Source organism: Rhyacophila brunnea, unplaced genomic scaffold (genome assembly GCF_057557595.1).
Source record: "Rhyacophila brunnea isolate RB1 unplaced genomic scaffold, BYU_Rbru_1.0 scaffold_11, whole genome shotgun sequence".
Classification (NCBI taxonomy): domain Eukaryota; kingdom Metazoa; phylum Arthropoda; class Insecta; order Trichoptera; family Rhyacophilidae; genus Rhyacophila; species Rhyacophila brunnea.
Genome location: NW_028232763.1, coordinates 44,694,954 through 44,718,019, shown reverse-complemented (window position 1 = coordinate 44,718,019; position 23,066 = coordinate 44,694,954). Strand labels below are relative to the sequence as shown.

Genomic DNA, 23,066 nt, shown 5'->3' with positions numbered 1-23,066 from the left:
CTAATACCACGTGAGAGCAGGGAAATATGATTTAAGCAGAAGTGGCCAACGGGCTCCAAGAGAATGCAAGGCGACAGGCGAGCATGTCTTGAAGAAAGCTAGTGGGAAAATGCTCGTTTGAGAATTTTTTAAAAGGAAATTAAAGATGTATTCTGGACACGTTCTAAAATAAGCTTATAGGAAACCTCATCAGGATTTCAGATAAATATTATTTATCCAAATATCAAATGACGTGTAGGTACATAAGCCAACTTAATGAAATAAGTTAAGCTATGCATATAAGCCTAGGCATGATAATTATCCGATTGTTTTCATATTGAATCTTTATCACAAACTGAATTCAATACATAATCATATTTTATGATTTTGCTATTGTCCATTAATAATTTATTAAAGTCGGCAATTATTATTGCCTGGAATACAGTAGGTATTATAACTTAGTTATTTATGAAATTCAAGATGTTTGATAATAGAATTCGGTTGTGTAGTGTATTATCTCGGTACAAAAGTATTTCTTATCCACGTCAGTCAACGTGATACATGATAGAGTACGATGTTTTGGATAGAAATAGGGGGCACGCAATGTTCTTTGATTTAAGTTCAGACAGACTGTGCGTGTACCTAATGTTTTCGGTACACGATGTACCCATTTGAAAAACTTTAGAACAGAAAGCAATATTGTATTATTCCTACAAATGATCAACATAATTAAAAGACGATTATGATAACTAGACAATGACTGAACATCATGTCATCTATATCAGCCGGGGTCGATGCACTATTAGATGAAGGCCTCCTCTAGCTTCTTCCATTCTTCGCGGTCCTTAGTTTTTCGCTGCTATGTAAATCCACCGAAATTTATGAGTTTGTCTATCTAGCGGGTTTTAGGGTCTGTGGTAGTTTAGTGCCATTTGGGTATTACTATATGACGAAATTGAACTTATCCATTGGTTACTTTTATGGGTCTTTCGTGTTATGCCTAACATGCACCTTATCATACCACGTTGCTCTACTCTTAATGTTTGGATTTCTCTTACATTAAGGGACCATGTTTCACATGCATATGAGAGCCTGCACTGGTAGCACTCATTGGTTGAACACTCAAAACACAATGGGAACTCACTTTTGAGGATACTATGCACATGCATAAACTCGTTCTACGCCAGTTGGGTACTGCGAGATACTGCGCAGCGTACCCCGCGCAGATAAGTCCAGCATTATTTTTATGATTTTGGTCATGTACCAAGTTTCATACATACTAAGTTTCATATATACTAACAAACCGCTCTTTTAGTTTCAGAGCGATAAGGCGAGGAGGAATCACAGGAGAGAAGGGTGGAATGTTTTTGATGGAGAGGCATGGCTCGAAATGAACCGGAGCTCACTGGAGCGCCGTTCCGGTTATCGCTCCGTAAAAATATTATTATTATAAATTAAAATAATTTGACCGTCTGAGCTAGATATGCTATAATTAACAAAAAAATTTAGCGCATTTATTTTTATAAAATACGCATACAATTTGATAACTATGTTATTATCTTTAGAAAATTGTCGTACGCGCGGGTTCCTTAGTTCGACAGTGAAGTCAAATTTGAATTAAAAAACAACATTTAAAGTTAAAATGAGAGAAAACGATCTCTGTGAATACGGAATAAGCGTAAACCGAAATCCGTGGCGAATCGGTTTTTATTACTGAAAGCGTGCGTGGAGCATCCAGATGGGTGCCGTCACAAAAAGAAGGTGTTAATACATATTATACTTATCAGCAACGAACATTCTTTCGAAACCATTAAAATGCTAAAAATTTACTTATTGTACTCCCAGTTGCATTATTTTGTATTTACTTTGGTGTATGATGCGTTTAAAAATAATTGGTACGATGTTCAAAGAATTCTCCATGTTTAAATGAAACACAACTCTGATTTAATTTAATAATGACAAACATGCAAAGGTTTCATGTTTGATATTTTCTGTACGAGGGTCTAATTATTATCCCATTTCAAAGTCTTGTTAATTTTTTTATTTCCTCTTCCGGAAAATGATCCACAGCGTTTTTTCTTCGATGTCCTTTTTGATTAAAACATGTCAAGGCTTTAATAAAATATAGGTATGAACCTTCACACAATATATAGGTAACCAAATTAATATAATTGAACATGATTTTTTGAAGACACACACGACGTATTAAAATAAATGTCCGACATTGATTGACATTAGAATGTATGCTAATTATTTGACGAGTAAATATAAATATAAACATAAAAAATGCTCTTATACTACGTACTCAAAGAAAATATCCATAGAACAAAATATTGTTTTTTCTGTATTTGATGTTATTAGAAAGTATGTACATGCGTTCATTTTACGTTAGATTAGTCATTAAATTTGTACTAATAGCTACACATTATAATTATATTGTTAGTTAAAGAAAACAGCGTACTTATATCCAATTAAAACTATAAATACGGTCGAAAGTACTACGCCAGAAACTGTATTCTCCTTAAATTCGAAGCTCTCTTTAATCAGCGAGTTGTGCCAATTCATTGGTGGACAGTTTACTTTGTGTTGCTAATCGGTTTTAATTGCTTTAGACATTTCGAAAAGCGTCTCAGGCTTCTAGGGAGCTTACGGAATATAACGTTGGTATATTATCAGCGTTTCCCAAATAGATTCCGCAACATAAAATTAAAGATTCTGAAAATTTCAAGTTAAATTCAGAAGTGGATATTTCGCTGACCTGATTGCGAAACATGTTGAAAAACTCAGAAGCATTCCTATTTTTAAAAATTCTAATAAAACTTAAAATTTTACACTACTTATTCATGACTCATGTGAATTAATTCTAATTACTATACTATGGTATCGGAATTCTTTTTTGGGTGATTCAAAGTAATTCTAGTACTAACGTAAATTATAGATGGCGTCAAGAGTTAACAAACTTTTTTTTTTGATTTTACCGAGGCTTTGACTGCGACTCGCTGTCATATCGCCTCTTCTCTTCTAGAAGGGGATCCGTCGATCAGGTCTTCACTCCTATTCTGTTAGATAACTTTACAATTTTGCCTGGCTCTTCCGTCTTACCCACCGCCAGGACACCTTTCAATTCGTCGACATTCTCATAGATATCCGCAATTCGCAACTGTACTCTGTGAAGTTCATATTTAGGGCATTGCAGTACTATATGTACAATGTCCTCTTAAACATGACATTCATCGCAGAGTTGCGATTCGCTTCTTCCCATGAGGTACGTTTCTGAGATGTTTCAAAAGTAATATATTTTCAATAAGTAGACAACAAGAATGTAGTATTTAAAATATTGTGTAATAAATATTCTGTATTAAATGACAAATATTTATTTGAATCAAAATTATGTATGTCTATCACTGTATGATAAAACGTAAAAAATTTTCGAGAGGTAAATTAATATTTTCCCTGTTTCATAAGACTCGTTTTGATCTCAGTTGTAAATTAAAAGAAGTTGGATTTTCCCAATACACAAGAATTTTATTGAAGATTTCAAACATGTACTTGAAGACGATATTCGCATGAAAATCGCAGAACATCTTCGCAATTTGTATGAGTATTTATGCAATCCTTGAACAAAAAACATATTAACTGAGTACAAAATTTTTCCGTTCAGTCAGGTTTTCTGTTATGGGTTTAAAAAATCTGGTGGATGTTACTCGTGATAACAGTTGTCCTTTTCGGGCGATTAACGCGACAAACGTCTCGACTGGAATATTATGGCCATCAATTTAAGCCAGACGCATTGTAGTAACTCTCTTATGTATGCACAGTAACGCCCCTGTCACGACGGTGACATCACGCGGCTAGCCGAAACGAATAAAAAAGCAGCTATTGCACATGCGCCGATGTAACATTTTGCCATTATACTTGCGCCCTATGTCGATTGAAATTTGTTACAAGCGACAAGAAAAAATGTCCCACTGATACTATATGCGGTAGAGTGTATTAAGATTCACGTATTTTGTGAATGTCAACAAAAGCACAGTATTGTCAGTCAACGTGCTGCAGTCGGGACAAGTTTTTATATGGGACCGGTCTTAGTGAAATGTGAATGCAACCTTTGAATACAAAATAATTATTACCAACAATAAAATTGAACTAGAACAAAAATTTGCAAAAAGATGCTAATAGTAGGTAAATATTTCGATTTAAATGTATTTTACGGTAAACCAGAAAATATATCACTTGCATGTTTTCCTGTGTTGTGAAAAACTTAAAGGGTTCTGTGACTAAATATAATTGGGAAACGCTAGTCTACATGTAATCTACTTAAAGTTTCGTATAAATAATGTGTACGACCAAACAGTTTCCTGTAATTTCATTTATGACTGATATAATTATGGAATGAAAGCAATGTACGAATTTTCTTGGAATCAATTATTCTGCTGTGAAAACTGATTTATGTAGTAATTATAGGTTTCTCTGCGTAGGTTGGATAATACGAATAATAATTATTGTCTTTCTATTTAAAATGATGTTAATGTTTCAGTATAGATTTAGCTCAATAATCAAATTCAATATTATTTGGTTTTTAATAATATACGTAATAAGGTAGGATTTACAAGACATCATATCATTTTATTTTATTAGGTACGACTTCAGTACTTACTATTGATTTTAAGTACGGTTGAAAAATAATAAAAAAATAATCACAAAGTAAGCAGTATTCTTTGTATGAAATACTGGCTTGTACCTAGGGATTGAAATATCGGTATCCCAGTATTTTCGATTCAGAAATACCAGTTTCAAAAATCAGACAATAGGTACATAATATATGTAGTGTTATCTCCCTCCATTTTTGAAAAGCACGCTGTCACTTTTATTCTTTGTGGTTTTTCGTCTGGATTCGGGACTTGGAGGTGAACAAATAACACACCGGAATTGTGTTGGAAACGGCGAGATGTATTTACGTTTAATATTATCTAATGGTTACATTTTTATACAGTTACAATTTCTTTTATATGCGGAGCTTGAATAAACGTGGTTTTTATTTTACTATCAAAATCCTTCCTCCTCTCTTCTGCCCATGCGCGCCAAGATCCGGCGCAGAAAGCAATGCGCAAAAATGGTGTGTTGCCATTCTTGTTAAATTACATTATAATACAGTTTAATTATTTATTTATTTTCATAATCAACCCTTACTATTTGTCGATTTGGTATCGATTTGGGCCTCTCCAGATTCACAGAGAGATCCCCAAATGGGGACCATTCGGGGGTGTAACAGTAGGTATTCGATATTGACAGTGGAAATAAAATTTATTAGTTAAGATAAAAATAGGAATTTAATTTTTTGTCGTGTTACACGATGTTTAGTGTACTTCCGTGGCCCTTCATCGTGGATGGTGACCAAAAATGACGAATCTTAATATTTTAAAGAGATTTTTACATATATCATATTTATTGGTAGATGTTTCTGTTTTCTACAATTATTTTACGAATACCGGTATTCAATAGGAAATACCGGTATTCGTATCATTCTGTATTGCAATCCCTACTTATACCTACATACCTGTACTTATGTGCTTATCTAAATAATGATAGTTCAATGTATGTAAAAAGTATAGCTTGTAAATGAAACAAATGTACAATGAAAAAAATTCACAGGTAATTTAGTCATTAGTACTTTTTTCAGCTTCATTTTCATTTATACTCAGACGTCATTGTCAATGATGAATTTCCAATATAATAACATTTTCTTGTAATGTTTAAACATCTTTTAGTATTTCCGGCAGCAGCAGGTGTTGAAAGCATATTTTTGAATGTGCATCTTCATATCGTCGAAGAGATTCTACAAGAGTTATTCCGTGAAATCGTTTTTGGTATTGTGGGTGTGCTTACTGTCATTAATTCTTCAATACTATGTACGTATTTTTTTCGTAGTTTTCCCATTAGAAAATAGTCCGGATTAGTTAGGTCTGGTGATTCTACGTAAAATTATTTGATTTATAAAGATATCATGAAAAAAAATAGCGGCTGCAATATCCTGATGGAATATACACGCATTTAATTATATGGAATACATTTAATCTAATATACGAAATAAGATACAAAATATATTTTACTATGCAGCAACTTTTAAAAAACCCCATAGTACAAGATGTTAGGTAATTTTTGTAAAAAAAAATAGTCTATTTTCTTTACTTATATGTGATCAAACGTATCTCAAACAAAAATATTGACACTCTTACATGCACCAGTATTGCATAATACTATAGTATTATAAGTAACATGGTTTCACAAGAAAAAAAATGATAATATTAGGTAGGAGTTCATGTGTGGTATTTATGACAGATAGAGCAGATAAAATAGCAGTGCATTTTCAGTGTTGTTTTGAGCAACGATAATTTTATTAGGTTCGGTTCTGAGGAACTAAAGTAATTGCTTTTAGTAATAACTGCCCACGTTGAATTTGCTAGTTTCCACTGAATGCGGTTTACTGCGGAACTGTGTCTTCCAGTTCAAAGCCACTGCCTCAAACCAATCACATCTGACCACTGGGACTGAAACAGTGTTAATATAAAGACGTCTTAACTATTTCATTTCTGACCATACTTGATTGTATGAGTATAATTACTTGAGTTATATATTTTATAAAATCTATGTCATATTAAAAGGGGAGCATACTACGTAGGTACCTAAATTGTGTGATATTATTTTTATGATAATATTTCTTCTATCTTTTGTCACATACGCTTTCCTCTCCTTGACAATATGTAGAGTTTTTTTTATAGATTCTATCCATGAACCGTTCTTATTCATCATTTTAAGTGTATGTTTATTGCATAATAAGAAACACGAGATAATTAACTAAAAATTAAACGTACTGATACAATATGCAGTTGATAAAACAGTACTCTGTATCTGTGACAAATCTCATATTTTTTTCTTCTAGTAAAAACCGACGTCGAGTTATCATCACCTGTAAATCTTTCAGACGTAAACTATTGTTGAATAATTAAAATAATTAATGTCAATATATCCACGAGTGTTTTATAATTATTTTATTTGAAAACAGTGTATTTAATATTCATTAAAAACAGTATGTGAATAATCTTTTTTTGTACGCCATAAGTAAAACCCAATCAATAACCAATTCTAGTAGGTATATATATATATATATTCATTGCAATGGAAAGAGTAATAACCAGGCTTCATAGATATGCATACAGTATTCGCGAAACAAATCATTGATTACCTATGACAGCGCTTCTCAAGCGGTATGCCGCGAGGAATTGGCGAGTGTACCGGAATATATTAGCGCCTGTACACGTGCATGGATAGTGCGTGCGTGCATTAGTGTGTATTTTAAATTATCACGATAATAATTTACTGTTTACACGTAAAAGTGCTGACTGTCTCTCCGATCTCATTCTTCAAGAGTAGGCGAGACGCGATGTTATCATTTTATCGTACTATTTGACAGGTCATAAAAATCGGTTAACCTCAAAATAAGTCTGCTCGGTGCAGTTAGTTTTTTTACTGGCAGGTTTGCCACTATCGTTCTACTGCGCAGGCGTAAATATAGAACAAATCCCAACTGTCGCGAGAAAATTCAGAAGCTTCCGAACCTGCAAGCAATTTTCAATATGCATGCTAATATATGTTGACGCATGCATTTTATTGTTATGGCTGCGATAATACGTACTGTTAGCAGTAAATTCATGAACGTGCAAACGGGGATTAACGTTGCATACGTAATAATCGGTGGTCAGACGTTGATAATTATCAAGAATTAAAAAAAAGAAGATCTTTAAAATTATTTATATCACATTAAAAGTGACTCTTTCAAGCATCAACATATACGTAAAAAAGTTGTGCTTACTCAAATTCATTAAGTAAGGTACCTATGTCCAATAAATAAAAGAATGTTACATTCTCAAATAATTTTGTTTTTATTTTATATTAAGAGAAAATTATATTTTGTTAAGCTGTAATCGCATATCTACTATTACTTTTTAAAAGAAAAATTTACTCAAAATTTGTATATTTAAAACATTTGAGGAAATGTTAGGTCGGCGTGTGAGAAATACCTATTACAATTATAATATTATGGTCTGTCGCAAAAATTGTAAATTTTAAATAGTGTACTGTAACGCAAAAATAGTAAAGTAGCTCTGGTCTATAACACTATAATTTAGTTTTTTATGTCATTTTAATAACAGCGTACCGATAAAGCTTCTTTGATAGTATTTATAGCTGTAATATGGTCGTTTGTACTAAAAAAAATGCAATAAAGTATAATTACAGTTTGAAAACATTGCCATACGCCGCGAAGCCATTTCCCTGCGTATTGCAATTAAGTGTTCATGTTATATTTATTTTTTGTTACAGGCAATAATAGCGAGTAACGGCAGACTGACTCCGGCGTTCGAGTACATCAACGATATGCGGAACGCGAATAGGTCAGTGGAAAATTTTCATTTTGTCTTTGTCCGCCATTCGTTTCGCATCTGTCAAATGGTGTTTATGATTACTATGAAACAATTATTGAAAGTTGGCAGGTAATAACCACACGAATCTTCTAAATTCAGTCAATTATTATATATTGTAAAGTATGAAATTAATGACGTACCTATATTTGCACATTCAAAGTGTAATATAGTTTGCACAACGGATCATTTATGAAGATAGTAATAATTATCATGTGAATAGTGTTTACATTAAAATAAATTATTCAAACAATACCAATGAATTCGTTGTTATTCATTTTTAGGTTAGGTTTCAGTCAACGCAAGCTACAATTTATTAAATTATACTATATTATTATGTTTTTCTTAAATACCTACTTAGTTATTATAGTAACGATTAGTAATCTAACAAAACCAAATACGAAAGTATAAGTATAAGAAAACGTCATCCATTTTGAAAAATAATGTTAGAATGATTAATTTTTATATTAGAAATTGCAATTTAATAACCACATATAATACCTAATGTATAAATAAAAAAGTATTGATACATAAATATAAAAATAATACTTAATAATACATAATATGTTGTTTATTATTATTAAATCAATCGTAAATGATTTATAGCACAGCTGTTACGAGTAAAATGATAGTATGAATGTTTTGATAAATTGATTGTGCTATCATATGGCTAGTCATGAATTGATAGTGGTCAGTAAACAGTTTTATTAACACAATGTATTTTTATGGACTCAATCATGTTGTATGATATTTTATTTAATATTATAAGGTGCACGCGTGTGATTATAAACAAAACTATTATTGTATCTAAATTGTAGTAGTTTTTTTCGTATGTGAAATATATTTCCAAAAATAGTTTGGTCTATAATATTATGATGAAAATGTAACAAAAAATATGTACCTATTCTATGTGTAATTTTCCATTATCTGTATTGATCTACAGAATATATAAAAATATTATAGTCAAATGTCGATATGCCAAGTTTTATTTTGCTTGTATTATATCGCAATAATCGGTTAACAGTCTGTTAATAATTATTTTATTTTCATACATTTTTAATGTGAAAATAGAATACTATAGAAAAACTAATTCTTTAGTCAAACACAAAAGCATCGTTTACCACAAAATATTCGAATACGGATTTATCGATATTTGAAAATAAAATTAAAAAAACCACGGCCATTCACAGAAAATCACATTGTCAGAAATAGTTCTCAGATAGGCACTAGCGGATTCTCAATTCTTTGCGGGGCGTTTTTATAAGCTTGGCTAATAACAGAAGGTTTTTTACGCAGGTTTCTCCGCTGTTTTTACGTTAATATACATCATTTGCTCATTGAACCGGTAGGTACGATTGATTTTACGATCTCAGGATAACTCAAACGTGAATTAAAGATATATTTTTAATTTTAAAAATAAATTTAAAATGCGCCATGATGAGGGTGTTTGCTTTATTCTATGCATCAGTGTCGACTAAAAATGTCATATAAAATTGTAGCATTTTAATACATTCTAAATTTAATGTTATACATAATATCACAATAGTTTTCCATCATATGCCAATCTTTATCAATTTTTAGATACAGCGCGCTTCAGGCCATAACATAATACATAATTATATAGGTAAAGAAAAATATAAACGACTTTTAAAAAACTCACTTTAGGTACTTTAGGAATAGGTACTAATAAATCAGAAGTTAAAATGTATATAGTAAGATATGTCATTGTTAGAATTGAATATTGAAACATTAGGTATGATTATGATCTCAGAAGAAGTTATATCAAAACGAAACAGATCGTTATTACGCCATCGTCATAGTTGAGTATGTTATCTTTGCCCATTACATCAATGTCGACAAAAAATATGTTCATATATTTACTATTTTTTTGATAGATTAGGAATCATGTAGATAAATATATTTGATTATTAATTATTATCTTATATTACATATCAAGATAGGTATATAGAATATGTACAGGTGATATCGATGAAATCAGGTATTTCTTAGAATTAACTGTAGCAATATGACATAAAAATAAAACAAAATGTTATTACAAGAAATATTTTTACCAATCCAGAATTGAAACCTACATCTGTGGCATTCCAAAAAAACGTGGTCTGTATGTAGACCTCAGAAACATAATATTATATTAAGTAGAAATCGAAGTCGTCAGTCAAAAAAGCCGAAGAAATTGTGTTGCCTAAAAAATCGTCTTCAAACAATAGACAGGTGTGAATAAACAGTTACATTAATTCTCTGGGAACACGTAATGTATTATGCAAAAACATATATAATATATAAAAAGTCGATTCCGCTTAATTGGGTCAAATCGGGAATATGAAATTTGGCTCAATTAGGCGTCTGCCCCACATAAAATTACACAATGAATATTTTTTTTCAAATAATAATAAAAATTGATTTATTTCTATTATAATAGCCAGGTGAATAATAAATTCCAAAATAAAAGAATAGGCGAACAAATAATAAGTAGAAAAGACAATTTAATTGTGCGAAAATGCTACACGAGTGTTCACAATCTTTAATTTCATCGTAACTAGGGATTCCAATCCCGGTATCCCGGGATCCCGAGTTATTTTCGATACCTATGAATCCCGGGATTGATAAACATAATCCCGGGATTTCGGGATTGATTTGTTTTATCAATTTTTATGGAAAATAAAATAAGAACGAAAATATAACAAAAAAAATACTTTTAATAAAGAATTACTACATTATAAATAAACTGAGTTTGAATGAAGTTTGATTTATACCCATGTTTAGGTCACCGATTCATTTTATTTTTTCACATAAATGATTAAAAATGAGAAAGATTGGAAAAAAACAATGCTTCACACTTTTAAAAAAGTAATTCCGCCATGATATCATACGTTTTACGGCAGTTTCATATTTGGCTGACTAATTAGATTTATGAAGCGGAAAGGCCATAAGTACACCATGATTATTTGCTTTATTATTTTAAATCCCTCTAATCCATGCATTATGTCTTTACTATCAGAAACAGCAATCTCATATTAAATTCAAATTATTATTTATATAACAATATTATTTACTCCATTAAACTTGTGTATTTCCAAGATTGAACGTATACAATATTAAAAATAAATGTCTTAAATAGTATAAATTATACTAGATTTATTTTTGACCAATTTTCTTAATGTTATTTGTAAATATAATTTTTTTATATTAACAATGGAAAAAAATGCCAATCCCGGGACCACTCCCGGGATCCCGGGATTGTCAACTTGTAATCCCAAAATCCCGGGATCAGAATTTTGGCTCGGGATTGGATTCCCTAATCGTAACATTGTAAAATTTTATTTATTGTCGAAAATTCCTGATATTAAATTTAACAACAAGAACTTGTAAGTGTCCGTATTGTCTTCATTTGCACGATGATGAAGGCTGATTTCATCAGCATTGCAAATGTCACTTGCACAAAAATTCAATAAACACTTAGATATTTTTAGACTGTTCAGTGCATTTACTGTCCCAATTAAGCGGAGCGATGTAAATTACTGTTAGTTAATTGAGGTTTGGCCGAAATAAGTGGCTATTCTAATTAAACGTTGGCCCAATTAAACGGATAAATAATATAAGCACCGGATAAATGCCAATGTACAGTAGTACCCAAGGAGCAATAAATTACCACAGGGATGCCTTAAAACCAGCTGTATAGAACTCGTAAAGTTTGGTGGATGTACGAACTTTGAGTCGAAAATAGTGACTGGAGCTAGATGAGGTATTCATCTGGCAATGGATCGACTTAGACTGATGATGTTATACACACACACATATAAATATCAGTGGCGAAGTGCGGATGTAGGCTTTTAAGATCCGTCATAAATAGTGCACATTAAACTTGTCAGTCATGAGTACTTGTACAGATGGAGTTGATATTTTAAAATTCAATTAAACCCTGCGAGACCAAGCCATAATAAATAATAGTCAACAAATACTCGTCCATCTATAAAATAACTAAAATGATGCAATTAAATCATACATAACTATGGATATTTTATAGATGGAATATTATTTTTTATCAAAAAAAAAATGAACTAACAATATGTGTAATATATATTCTTAATCCAACGAAAACAAATAAGTATGAATGAAAAAGTGAGCACAATTTTGTCGTTTCACCCAAAGTATACCAAAACCATTAATGTTTGGTTTAGGCAGGGTTTAATATATTTTTTTAAACTAACCAAATCATCTGCCAATTATAGTCTTCGCTGAATAGATACAAATACGTATGACTAACAAAGTTTAATGTGCACTATTTATGGCGGATCTTAACAGTCTACCTTCACCCTTTGCTACTGTATTATATATAAATATGATATACTTGCAGAGTTCAAGGGAAGTGGAAGTCAATACAAATTATATTAAAACATCGTGCTCGCTTTTGAAAATAAAACGTCCTTGTTCATCATACTTCTCATTTTTTCGTATACGAGTATAATGGGTTAATTAGTAAATTGTCATTTGCTTGGATAAATAAAGATAAGCATAGCAAACGAAAAGAGGAGAATAATAAAATAAACGGTCTGGCACAATGACTTTCTATTTTCACTTCTGTCAAATTCAATTATATTTTTCAAAACAAACATTGATTGTATCTTTCAAAGGAATATTTTTTCCGCTCAAAAAGATTTTATTCATAATGATGATAAATCATCTAGACAATCACGACGGTAATGAGAAATATTTATCTATATTAATTTTATTTACATTAACACAGATAATATTTCATTTGAAGTATGAATGGTCACACAATTTTATTATAGTATTATTATAGTATTTATTTCTGTTATTGTTATAGCTGTATAAAAGTACCTAAGTAATAAAATACGAAATTAAAGAAAAACGTCGGCAGCTACTGTCCGATAACCAGATCTCGTCGATAACAGGAAGTCGCTGTAGTCGCATACTATATAAGACTTCTCAGTGACGTACCAGTCATGGCGGCAACGCGTGTTTAAATAATGTATTGGCTCTTTGATGCGACTCATTTTCATCTTCGCAATAAACTAAAAGTTTACTAATAATAATTTTAACATCAGTCCTGATCGTTTTAGATATATTTTTTATTACAATAAGCATCACATTAAGTAAATTGGTGGATTTGTATACCACGTTAAGTTAATAGATTAATAGATAAGTTTGGGGGCTTTCCTGATTTGAAAGTGCGATTAACTGCACAGGAGGGGCTTATTAGTTAACAGTTTTAACACGTGGACAAGTAGTTTTTATACGACAATAGTTGTCTTCTTATCTATTCTCTGTAATTCATGTTGTATTACTTTATTTGAAAATCAACATGTTGGGCTATCGTAAATATTTTGTCTTACCAATAAATTAATGTAGGTACCTAACTAAAGATATTTAAGTGACGACCAAATCTCGTATCTGATTATGTTTCGGTTGTGACTTACGTATTTATTAGTTGCGAAACAATAATTGTCCTTCTATATATTTCAAAAATTATACCCTTTTTGAACTGCTAATTATTTTGTACATAAAAATTGCCAACTAGACCGGACCGACAGAAAATTGGAGGCTTTTGAGTAGTATCTGTATTGGCGTATTACTAGTTCTAGGCCAATTATATTTCTAATTAAGAGGGTTTTAAGCCGAGTGTTTTAATAGTTACTATCAAGCTCTGAACTGCGGCACACTTGAAAAATATTATGTGGAAGGAGAAATATGATTAACTCATAGCTCAAAATTCAGGGAATGTGAGGGGCACAGAATATTCTCTTGGTTAGGAAATCAGTCCGCAAGTGGGTCAATGTCTAATGCGTTGATATCTAAAATCACAAATTCTAAATTTGAAAGACCGGAGGAATTATTTATTTTAGTCGGGTCATGAAAGAAAACAAATGATACCTACTCTCATAATAGTTTGACAGATGCTGATAGTGTGGTAATTGCATATCAAGTATCGAGAAGTTAGTGTGTTATCCAAAAGCTTTAAGAGCGATTATAATTGAGATAGGCTACTGTAACTTACTGTACCATTAGGCAATTAATTTAAAAATATAAAAACATATGGATGAGAACTGTATTAGAACTATATGCTAAGTGTAGCTTTTTGACAAATGTACTAGTTCAGCGATGGCAAAGTCAGGAGGTTCTACAAAGATTCCACCAGGCTGATGCTAAATAATTGAGTCTGAAACACTAGAACAAAGACAGTAAGACAGAACATGTAATATGAGAATGCTGACAGGTGGTACTGCTACCTGGTAATATTTGCTAGTTAATAAATCAAGCCAAAGTGAGGTTATTGTTGGAGAATAAATCAGGGTCAACCTTACATTGAATTCCACATTTTCCTTTGACATATTTAATGAATCCGTTATCATGATTGAAAATATATCTGTAACCACAAACAAAACGACTTTGGGCAAAGCCGGGAGCTTTAGCCAGTAAATTTATAAGTGGTATAAAATAAAGTTTCTACAAATTTAATACAAGCTCGTCTGTATTTTAAATTTTAACGTTCGTTTCGAAACGTAATCATGTTAATGAAACAAGAAGATTTTGTAGCTTTGTTGTGTCGTGTCATTATTATTAATGCGTCATGAAATAATTGTTAAAATATGAACTCCTTTTTACCATTTTAAATGGCTTTTTGAATTTGAGACTCACTCAATTAATCAAATGTTCCCCGAGTACCTAGTTACACAGGCTGGGGAAATTACGAGTGGAAATTCAGGCGCGTTACTGTTTTATTAAAACTTCACGGAAAATATAACTGAATACGGAAATTTCAAAAACTCCAGTTGTTTTATACTTTTTTCCGTTTCCTTTTCCATGCCACATATTATAGGCATGAATTAATAGGGTATTTTAACAGACTTATTGATATTATCGGGATATAGTATCGTGTTTTAATATCTTTGTTTGGACTATTGTATGTATTTAATATGTTAAGCAAGTTGCTAATACTCATTCTCGTAAAAATAAAAATCTGTTAATACAATCTTCCCTCTGTTCATCCTATATTATGATCCTTTAAAGATAGTACATAATGATGTAATAATTATAAATGGTTGCTACTTTGTTAACCATTTTCCTTACCCATTTCATCCACAATCTCTATCAATTATTATACATAGAAAAAATAGCACAATGTTTTAGTCAAACGCAAGAACGAATTTACACTTATGGTTTGTACGTTTGTTTTTTATTATTAAAACAAGCCATGATGCATAATTACAGAAATACCCAGGTTTGGAAAAATTATATATTGTGAATTGTGACCTTACCGTAAATACAAACTCGGTACCGTCGATATGGAAACCCAGTAAGTGGCCAACGCATTGGATTACGACAACCTCTAATATTATCGATGTAGAAAATTTAGATAAAGGTATGTATAACCAAATTAAATGTTTCAATAGAGAAACAATACAAAATGATAATGACATATTTTTACTAGGATACACTCTTGTCCTGTTGCGTCACGAATGATGATGATTTTCCACATCATCTTATATCTGCAGAGAGAAGACAATTTTCATTAATGATTCTATGATGATTACGTATTTAATCTAGACTAATCATTGGCGTACATTAAAATTAGATAAATTTTCGTAAGATTCTCTTTGAGGGGGGTTGAAAATAAACAATAGAGTAGGTATGTTTAAAAGGCTTTCACTTAAACGGCTCAATTATTTTGTCATTATGATGACGTCTCGTAATTTCTTGTGATATAATAAATACACATAACGATTATTTATCTAAGATTGATCGATTTTAAATAAATTGGTACTAAAATTTAGAATATAGGCTACTACGTCATAAGATATCCGTGTTGGTAATATGTAGTCAATTTAATTTTAACTGTATCTTTTTTTGTTAACTAATATATTGAATCTTTTATTGGTTAGAGTTTGTAATTGAATCATATTTTCCATGATATCCATATTATTATATATAATGGTTTTTAGGTAGTGAAACATATTGTGATAAAAAAAGAATTAATAATACTTTTTACCACCAGTGTAAAGTTTTCCCTACCTCCACCCTGATTGTAGAGTCGTTTTTCGGCTGTTGTTATTTGGGTCGTTATGGCGTTTCTCCTCATCATTAGTTTCCGTGAGCAAAGCAAAGGCGACCGTAAGGCGGATGAAGTGAAGGGTTGTTAGGAAAGGGATTATGTGTGTCAGCCAGGAGATGATCTCTGTGATAAATCGACTTTGTTTCTGCGGCGAACAAAAGTTCACCATCCACCAGATTCTGGCGACCCACTCCTGATCTTCCGCGTGATAATGTATATGCCGCGAAGCCTTCAAAGGATTGCCATTATGGAGTTTCAGCGTGATCTGATAACCGGTTTCCATTATATTACTTGGCATAATACATGCCCTTTCAGTATGTTACAATAATTATTGCAAACATCATTAATTTAAAGAGAACACAGACCTTACATTTTCTACAAAGACTTTAATTAATGTGTTCACATATATAATGCAAAATATATTTTATTTAACGGCCCACGTGCTCGTCGTAGGTCAAAATTGAGTTTTTATCGTATTTTCAAACCATGATCCTGGACACTCCTTAAACGTTGTAGATAATCTATTTATATAATTTTGAAGCCTTATTATCCTTTATAGTTATTTTAAACATTTGATGACTGCATAAAGTATTTTTGTTACATAAAATAGTATTCTTTTAAACCTCTCGCTCTAATGTTTTAGAATATAGTCATATTTCGGTACATAACTGTGCAGTGGTATTACGATTTTTTACATTTATTAATTTTTAAACGCATTTATAAAACCATTAGTATAATTTATTACGAGATAATTTTTGGAAAATATTCACGATAAAAAAAAAATTGATAATCTCTGTGATCCCAAATTTGACAAGAATTAGGCATTTTATTATTCAAAAAATCGGCAAGATTAACACATTTGAAGATGATTCTAAAGATACTTATTATAAGCTATGTCTTTGACCATTCAAGTGTGATAAACATCTTATGAATAATGATTGCTTTATAATAATTATTGACCTAAGAATAAGGTAGTGTTTTTTTGAAATACGCCATTTCTTGTGGCCTTCCCCAGTGGTTAAGCTACAACATACGGCCGTAGCCATAAATTGACAAACTATAATTGAAATAGGGAGTAAAATGATGTTAACGCGCGTGTTTGAACATGTACCGTTTAAAATTTTTTTTTTAAAAATTCAATTAGGTACATGTTCAAACACGCGCTTTAACATAATTTTACTCCCTACTTTAATTATCGTTTGTCAATTTATGGCTATGGCCGTATGTTGTAGCTTAACCACTGGGGAATGCCAAAAGAAATGGCGTATTTCAAAAAAACACTACCTTATTCTTAGGTCAATTTTTATTATAAAGCAATCATTATTCATAAGATGTTTATCACACTTGAATGGTCAAAGACATAGCTTATAATAAATATCTTTAAAATCATCTTCAAATGTGTTAATCTTGCCGATTTTTTGAATAATAAAATGCCTAATTCTTGTCAAATTTGGGATCACAGAGATTATCAATATAATTTTTTATCGTGAATATTTTACAAAAATTATCTCATAATAAATTATACTAATGGTTTTATAAATGCGTTTAAAAATTAATAAATGTAAAAAATCGTAACACCACTGCACAGTTATGTACCGAAATATGACTATATTCTAAAACATTAGAGCGAGAGGTTTAAAAGAATACTATTTTATGTAACAAAAATATTTTATGCAGTCATCAAATGTTTAAAATAACTATAAAGGATAATAAGGCTTCAAAATTATATAAATAGATTATCTACAACGTTTAAGGAGTGTCCAGGATCATGGTTTGAAAATACAATAAAAACTCAATTTTGACCTTCGACGAGCATGTCCCCCCTTAACGTAAAGGAAATTTAGATAATATGTAGAAAATATATTATCAAATTATTATTATTCTATATTCTATTGTATGGTTAAGTATATATTTTCAGACTAGTGGCGAGTAAGTTTTTCCGTATTCCTAATTACCTAATCAGATTATTTTACAAACATCATTGATTTAAACCTTTTTTATTCAATACAGTATAGGTCCAATTAAGATTTGAGTAGGTAACTAGAATTATTTTTATTAAAAATGTGAAGCTTAGAACGAGAGCTTTATAAAATTTATTGAGCACATAATTAACTACAACATAATACATTGAAAACTGATGATGTTTAAGACTTGACTAAACAAGGTTAACATCTATGCAATTCAAATCGATGTAACATTACAAATTTTGATTCATAAGTGAGATTTATAATTTTTTTTCTGTTTTGTATGAATTTAGAATTTTTGGAAAAGCATAGGTACCAATTAGGAAAATCCTACAAAAAAATTGAGGGATATTAAGATTAAAACACACAAGATTTACTTGGTTTGCGAATCATTTATCCCGATATTTTCTAATAAGTATACCTGTCTTCTAAGTCTTTTCCAAGTTATATAATATTTACCTGCGTAGAGACCATTGAATTTAGGGTTACATGTAGGTTGTACGTTTGCAGTTCTTCGTGGAATACTTATTCGTGTGCCGCAGTACGTGAAACATGAGTTCGTGCAACATTTATTCAAATGACGAGTTCTTCGTTGAACATTTCACCGTGGAATGCGTATTCTACAACATGTGGAGCTAGTTTGTTGTTCCAATTAGATTCAATACGAATTTTATGAGATGTCTTTATTGGTTTTAAATAATTTAATGTTGAAACGACATAAATAATATACCTATACGATGTGATTGTATTTATAATCTACTTACCTACCTATTTTTTAATTTGTGTTAATTATATTACAATGGTTTTATTACGTATTTTTAAGTGTTTTATTTAGACATTAATATTGTAAGTTACCGAAATAGCAATATTTTGTTAAATATTATAAATAAATAATATTATATTTATAATTCCCTGTGGAATATATTAGATAGTATTAGCTAGTATAAGTATATTAGTAAGTAATATGGCACTTTAATGGTATAAATTATCAACAGCTATTGGTGGTAATTGGTAAAATATTATATTAGGAGATTATCTTTATTATTAGAATATTATGGTTTCAAATGTTTTATTCAGATTACCATAATCTTACCAAAACATTTGAATAAAAAAATTATGTGAAAAATGTTCTCTTATTGTATTAATATGTATATTTATATTTGTATATAAAACCAGATCAAATGTTTCTTATACACATAAATTTTGCGTGTAGACAATGGACTAGTTGATTTGAAACCTTTATTAAGTAGGCATTATTGAAAATACAAAGATGGCAATACCTACCTACTTTAACTTTTACTATAGATAAATGCTGTTATTTAATTCATTTAGGACATTAATGATTTTTATAGATAAGTACGTAGTAGCGTAAAGACCCAATGGGTTGGGCGAATGGCTAACAAGTGACAACATTCTTTGGTTTATTTATTAATATAATTTCCATTCAATGGAGCCCAATGTATTGCGCTTTGGAGCAAAAATGTTAATTATTTAGCTAGTTCCAGTACAAGCGATTGTTTAATACCTTTCAGACTTGTTAATTGATAATTTTAACAATAATGATGCACTATGGATTTTTTTGTTGTTTTTAATACAAGTAAATAATTTGGACAAGACTAAAAAATAAAGCAATTTTTGAAAATTTTTAAGAACTTTTCAACACTTAACTTAGTATATATTAGACAATTTTGACATAGGCACTTCTTTTACATAGATCCAGATTTATAATTCCTTGTGTAATATATTGGAATCATGTAAGTATAGATAATTGATGATTTTTATTAGTAATATTATGTAGTGCCAGCTATTTATTGGTGGGAATTAGGAAAACATTATATTAGGTAGGTATATTTATAAGTCATAGTAGTAGTAGTAGTATAGTCAACAACCACGTGATAAAGAATATGTTATTTTCAATATTTACATTATGTATCATAATATGCATTAAAGTTTCTAACATAAACGAAACGCGCATTCAATATTGGCAATATTCGAAGACACTAAACGGGCTTAGTATTTCTTGCATTGCTGGCTTCAAATTCTTGGTCGATGGTGACTGGCTTTTACATATCTTATTACTCAGTTCTGTGGTATGACCTATAGATATTTAAAATGCACCATTATGCAACTGTAACAAAAGTAATCTATAACGTAAGTGTATTAAACATTACATATTATTATTTATACATCATGTATGTGTGAATACTTAGTAAACAGAATACAGTAGGTACGAGTACCTAGTTAAATAATTAACATTTTTGCTCCAAAGCGAAACACATTGGGCTCCACTGAATGGAAATTATATTAATAAATAAACTTTTTGCCAATAATGGTTGTCACTTGTTAGCCATTCGCCCAACCCATTGGGTCTTTACGCTGTATTAACACACAATAGTTTCAAATGTTTTAATCAGATTATTATAATCTGATTAAATCATTTGAATGAAAAATATAGATATTATATGAAAAATGTTCTCTCAAATATAAGTATAAAAAAACGAATCAAATGTTCTCCTACACATTATTTTGCGTGCGGACAGTGGACTAATTGAATTAAAACTTATTGTAAGTAGGTATTATTGAAAATACAAAGATAGCAATACCTACTTTAATTTAAAAAATAAATGTTTTTACCGAGGTATATAGATAAATGCAGATATTATTTAATTCGTTTAGAATAATATTGATCTTTATATATAAAGTACGCAGTACCTACCAACATGTCCTAAATATAATTAAAAAATCAATAACTAAAATGTAGTGTTTTGAAATATGTAAATCAATTACAAATCCGTTGTATTTTGGTGGTGGTATTTTGGAGAATGCATTTCATAAAAAAGACAAAAGACGTATCCAGATGGTAATGATTTTGTATAGAAATTATGTCAGTTTATTGTATAGGTTTCTTCTATTATTATTGTGTGCACAAAAAACATTTGGCCACTGTAATATACCTAATATCCGGAGTTTATAAATAAATGTACCTACCTATATAGATAAATGGTGTTATTTAATTCATTTTGAATACTACAATACAAAACTATATATAAATAATATAGGTACCTATATGATATAATTGTATTTATAATATACTTTTGGTATGTAAGTATATTATAAATAAAATTATATCATATAGGTACCTATATTATTTATATGTAGTTTTGTATTGTAGTATTCAAAATGAACTAAATAACACCATTTATCAAGCCTAAAAAGCCAAGAACTAAATAACATTATTTATAAAGCCAGCAACGCAAGAAATACTAAGGCCGTTTAGTGTCTTCGAATATTGCCAATATTGAATGCGCGTTTCATTTATGTTAGAAACTTTAATGCATATTATGATACATAATGTAAATATTGAAAATAACATATTCTTTATCACGTGGTTGTTGACTATACTACTACTACTACTACTACTATGACTTATAAATATACCTACCTAATATAATGTTTTCCTAATTCCCACCAATAAATAGCTGGCACTAAATAATATTACTAATAAAAATCATCAATTATCTATACTTACATGATTCCAATATATTACACAAGGAATTATAAATCTGGATCCATGTAAAAGAAGTGCCTATGTCAAAACTGTCTAATATGTACTTTATGTGTTGAATAGTACTTAAAAATTTTCAAAAATTGCTTTTATTTTTTAGTCTTGTCCAAATTATTTACTTGTATTAAAAACAACAAAAAAATCCATAGTGCATCATTATTGTTAAAATTATCAATTAACAAGTCTGAAAGGTATTAAACAATCGCTTGTACTGGAACTAGCTAAATAATTAACATTTTTGCTCCAAAGCGCAATACATTGGGCTCCATTGAATGGAAATTATATTAATAAATAAACTTTTTACAAAGAATGTTGTCACTTGTTAGCCATTCGCCCAACCCATTGGGTCTTTACGCTACTACGTACTTATCTATAAAAATCATTAATATCCTAAATGAATTAAATAACACCATTTATCTATAGTAAAAGTTAAAGTAGGTAGGTATTGCCATCTTTGTATTTTCAATAATGCCTACTTAATAAAGGTTTCAAATCAACTAGTCTATTGTCCACACGCAAAATTTATGTGTATAAGAAACATTTGATCTGGTTTTATATACAAATATAAATATACATATTAATACAATAAGAGAACATTTTTCACATAATTTTTTTATTCAAATGTTTTGGTAAGATTATGGTAATCTGAATAAAACATTTGAAACCATAATATTCTAATAATAAAGATAATCTCCTAATATAATATTTTACCAATTACCACCAATAGCTGTTGATAATTTATACCATTAAAGTGCAATATTACTTACTAATATACTAATACTATCTAATATATTCCACAGGGAATTATAAATATAATATTATTTATTTATAATATTTAACAAAATATTGCTATTTCGGTAACTTACAATATTGTCTAATTAAAACACTTAAAAATACGTAATAAAACCATTGTAATACAAGTTACACACATTAAAAAATAGTTAGGTAAGTAGATTATAAATACAATCACATCGTATAGGTATATTATG

General features: G+C 30.1%; 1 protein-coding gene across 1 annotated transcript in view; it reads left to right on the top strand.

Moving 5' to 3' along the window:
• LKRSDH (lysine ketoglutarate reductase/saccharopine dehydrogenase) overlaps nt 1–23,066 on the top strand; it is a 316,693-nt gene that overhangs the window by 234,691 nt on the left and 58,936 nt on the right. Inside the window, exon 12 of the mRNA XM_085960429.1 lies at nt 8,359–8,429. Within this exon, the coding sequence (XP_085816555.1) occupies nt 8,359–8,429 (71 nt within the window). The remainder of the gene's footprint in view (nt 1–8,358; nt 8,430–23,066) is intronic.